General features: G+C 40.8%; 1 protein-coding gene across 1 annotated transcript in view; it reads right to left on the minus strand.

The window, feature by feature from the left end:
- The window catches only part of PCYT1B (phosphate cytidylyltransferase 1B, choline), a 148,188-nt gene that overhangs the window by 75,795 nt on the left and 67,776 nt on the right, over positions 1-4,617 (minus strand). The window contains exon 3 of the mRNA XM_007956406.2: positions 2,865-2,981. Within this exon, the coding sequence (XP_007954597.1) occupies positions 2,865-2,981 (117 nt within the window). The remainder of the gene's footprint in view (positions 1-2,864; positions 2,982-4,617) is intronic.

A 4,617-nucleotide genomic window follows, 5' to 3' on the forward strand; every position in this document is an offset into this window, starting at 1 on the left:
TTGTGGGTGTAGTTGTGTGTTATGGGGACTGTTGCTGTCTCCCACTCAGTTAGACAAAAATTACAATTGAGTAACCATCAAAAAACTAAAAGCACATGGACAAAAAACACACCATGTAATCACACAGGAACAGTGACAAAAAAAGGGGGGGAAAAAGAAGAAGAAAAAACAAGAAAACTTGCAGTATCTGGGGATAGGGCACTAAGAGATAAAAGGTAGAGAAGGAAAATAATGAAGAAAAAAATGGGAAAAATGCAAAAAGAGAAACAAAGAATAGGGTTAACCATGAGAAAAAAAGAAAAAATAAATAAATTTTAAAAAATAGTAATAATAAAATATTCAACCAGGAACAGGGAAAGGAAAAAAAGCTGAAAACTAGGACCTGGGAGGGAAAGAGTAAGATTAATAGTAAAAATGACAAAAGTATTAATAATAATAGTTGTTTTAAAACAGATAAATACAAGCAATCTAATCACCAGAAACAAAAAAGTGAAAAAGAAAAAAATAATAAAAAAGAAGAAAAAAAAATTGGTGGAGGACAGGGCAGGGCACTCAGGCTCCATCTGAGCACACAGACTGTGATGGAGTTTTTGTGGGCCCAGAAGGTGGGTGGGAGTAGGGGATGGCCTCACCTCCATTCACCAAGCAGGAGTGGGGTAAAAGAGTAACAAGAGAAATGTGGTACCTTTTCACTCTTGCAGGTCTGGGGTATCCTTAGGGTTGCTGGAAAGCGGAACCTCTTCTTAAGCCCCTGGAATCTCGGACAGCACTATCTCTTTAAATATCCAAAATGGTCAAGCCGCTTGTAACATTCAAAATGGCAGCATCCTCCGGACTGGCAAAAGTCCACAGCTCAGCTCACCTTTCTCTTCACCTTCTCCATTCATTCCCCAGCCACCAGAGCAGTCCTCTATGCAGTCCGTGGCTAGCAGGGCTGATTTTTAGGTTAATTCTTAGGTCCTACCACCACTCAGGAATCTCCAAGCTGTCTATGCCATCAGGATCACTCAGGATCGCTGCCAGACCACAGGTCCATCTGTCACCTTTTTTGGTATTTTCATGCAAATTCTTCTGCTAGTTGGGGTTTAGTCCACTTCTATATCCTTCCCTTAAAGGCTCAGGGGTCCAGGATTATCTTCTGTGTCTTTGTTAATTGGTTTCCCTTTTCTTTGTTGAAGAGGGTCTGTGCAGTCTTTCTGCCTAGTCCGCCATCTTGCCAGAACTCCCTCTTTCTCATATTTTTAACGACCTCTTGCTTTCTTCATGGATGATGTTCTTGATGTCATCCCTCAATTCCTCTGGTTTTCGGTCATTGGTGTTCAATGCATCAAATCTATTCTTTAGATGGTCTCTAAATCCAGGAGGGATATATTCAAGGTCATATTTTGGCTCTTGTGGACTTGTTTTAATTGTCTTCAACTTCAAGTTGAACTTGCATATGAGCAGTTGATGGTCTTTTCCACAATCAGTTCCTGGCCTTGTTTTGGCTAAAGATACTGAACTTTTCCATTGCCTCTTGCCACAGACATAGTCAGTCTGATTCCTGTGTACTCCATCTGATGAAGTCCACGTGTATAGCTGCCATTTGTGTTGTTGGAAAAAGGTATTTGCAATGAATAAGTCGTTAGTCTTGCAAAATTCTTTCATGCAATCTCCAGCGTTATTTCTGTCACCAAAGCCAAATTTTCCAACTACCAGTGATTCTTCTTTGTTTCCATCTTTTGCATTCCAATCACCAGAGATAAGCAACACATCTTGATTGCATGTTCAGTCAATTTCAGACTGCAGAAGTTGATAAAAAAAATCTTCAATTTCCTCATCTTTGGTTTTGGTGGTTGGTGTGTAAATTTGAGTAATAGTCGTATTAATGGGTCTTCCTTGTAGGCGTATGATAAAGTAGAGGGTCAAAAAAAAAAAAAAAAAAGGAAGACCCTCCACAAGATGAATTCAAACATAGCAATAATTGTGAGGATGGCACAAGACCAGGCAGCGTTTTGTTGAGTTGTACGTAGGGTCACTGTGAGTTGGAAAGGACTCATTGGCATCTAACAAAACAACACCAGCACCCTTTTTCCTCACAGTATTTCTGAGGGTTAATGGTGTCTACTTCATGTAATGCCACCAAAATGGATCATGGTGGATGGACATGCTGCTTCCCGAAGCTAAAAAGACCATTCATAATTGTCTAAGGTGAGATGCAGGGGTCCCTGGTCAAGCACTGTCCTTTTTACCCAAACTGAAATATGCAGGCCTTCTGGAGGAGAAAAATTTTAATCCACATTTAATTATCCTTCTCTCTCCACAAGCTTATGAAGCAAGTCAGTCCTTTCTTTGTGAACCAAGAGTATCTGGGGATACAAATCTGTGTCTCTTTAATGTACCATGCATGAATTCAACTGATTAGGATTGACATAAGCCACTACTGTCAGCACAGTATTTGCCTAAGTGCTGTACATCACACCAGGGAAATAGATAATGACCTTCTTTGCCCTTAATCATCCTGAACCCCCTCAGTTCTCTAAGATTTAAAAGCAGAATAATATTGCTTTTCTAACCTTCTCAAAAATTTTAGAAACATAAATTGGATCATGCCTCAAACTCAAGGAGAAAGGCACTGATGGAAAACATGAGATAGTCAACCTGTTTCAGTGATATTGAACACAGTGATATTGTGAGTCTCTCCTTCTCCAAAGATAAGTAGTGTGCAATCCCATGATGTAATTTCCCTTATGGTTTTTTAAACATCATTTTAAATGTCAGACAGTGAACAAGTGAGCCAGTATGGGCTGACTTGGAAGCATTAACAACATGAAATCTTAAGGTTATAAAGGAATTTTCTGGAAAAGAGAAAATGCACGTCTTACCTCCTACCAACAAGTAGCTGTTGGGGAACAGTGTTTTTGCTTGCATAAGTGCCCTTGCATGACCTGAGTGGAAGAGGTCAAATATTCCATCTGCATACACCCTTACAGGCCTGTCAACTGTGGAAGAAAGAAAATATTGTCAACAGAATAGCAGAAAAAGGAATCCCAGTTACCTGATTCTTTCATCAGTACTGTGCTGTATTAAGTTTACCTGGATAAGCTACAATCTCTACATACCATCAGTTGCATATTAGTACATGAAATTGATTTTTAAAAGAGGTTCTTATGAGGGCATCAAAGCAGAGTAAAAAAAAAAAAAAATTAAGATAGAACCAGAACACATTTTTAGCCAACAGGAGATACAAACACAGTACACTATGGAGTTTTCTGAGCCAGTAGATTCAGGTTGACCATGCCCAAAGGGTAAGCAGAGTCGTTCAGCAGAACTATCAAGGCAGGAGTAACTGAGGAGCTCAATGGACAGGCAAACAACTTCATCCTTGAGTTTGGAAGGTCCGGAATGAAGACCCTCATGCCCTTTCCTCAGAGGCAGTGGTGTGCTGGAGTCTCCTCACTCTCACAAGAGCCAGTTGGGTACCTTTTGTCCCAACTCCAGGTCACATAAAAAAAAAAAAAAAACTCACTGCTGTCGAGTCAGATCTGACTCATAGTGACCGCTCCTTGGGTTTCTGAGGCAGTATTACTACGGAAGTAGATTGCCCAACCTTCCTCCTGAGGAGTGGCTGGTGGGTTTGAACCCCCAGCCTTCTGGTTAGCAGTCAAATGCTTTAGGCACTACACTACCGGGTAGCCTGAAATCAGCCATGATAGAAATATTTACACCTTGGAAATGGGCAAATGTGACAAATTGGGGCTTATTTCTCCCCCAGAGAAACTGCAAGATGGCAGTACTGTTGAGCTAGGCTGAAGATCCATGCCCTTCAAGTCAGAGGGAGAGATCAGTGGAGGTAGTAGGGTGGGCTCCATCAATCTGGTAAATGAAGCAAGTTACAGAAATATTCTTTTGAACTTGGAGTGGGAGAAGGAGGGTTTCAGCTCTACTGTACCCCCATCCTGATAGTCTACAACATGCCTGTTACACCTATTGAAAAACTCTATAGATCTTACCAACTTTTACATATTTCTGATTTCTCAGAAAAGAAACAGGAAAGTGCAAGTTCAAGAAGAGGATCCAAAAAAAAGGATGGTAGGAGAAAGAAGTAGTTTCTCATGTCAAAGTGTTCTTGTCTTAAGCACCCCTGCCACTTCTTCATTTAACTTCTACGTTACAAACAAGGGAGCTCTGGTGGTGTAGTGCCTAAGGCATTTGACTGCTAACCAGAAGGCTGGCGGTTCAAAGCCCCCAGCCACTCCTCGGAAGGAAGACTGAGCAATCTACTTCTGTAGTGATACTGCCTGGGAAACCCAAGGAGGGGTCGCTAAGAATTGGGACCGACTTGAGGGCAGTGATTTGGTTTTGTTTTGCTTTGTTACAAACAACATAGAGACTTGCTGTTCTTGCATTGAGAAAAAGGAAGAAAGCATATGTGGACACACCAGTGATCTTAAAAGAAAGAAAAAAAGGAATATGAAGGCTACCATGGCAAACTGAACACATAGATTTAGCTCTGCTTCCTCCCAAAACACCACCAAAATTACAGAAAAAGAGTTACAAAGGTATAATTCTCTAAGGGCAGAGAAAACAAGAAAGGCAGTGACAGTGGATGAGAGATGTCAATGCATTTTGTAAAAT

The sequence above is a fragment of the Orycteropus afer genome, unplaced genomic scaffold (genome assembly GCF_000298275.1).
Source record: "Orycteropus afer afer isolate SDZICR_OR568_19922 unplaced genomic scaffold, OryAfe1.0 scaffold00617, whole genome shotgun sequence".
NCBI lineage: Eukaryota > Metazoa > Chordata > Mammalia > Tubulidentata > Orycteropodidae > Orycteropus > Orycteropus afer.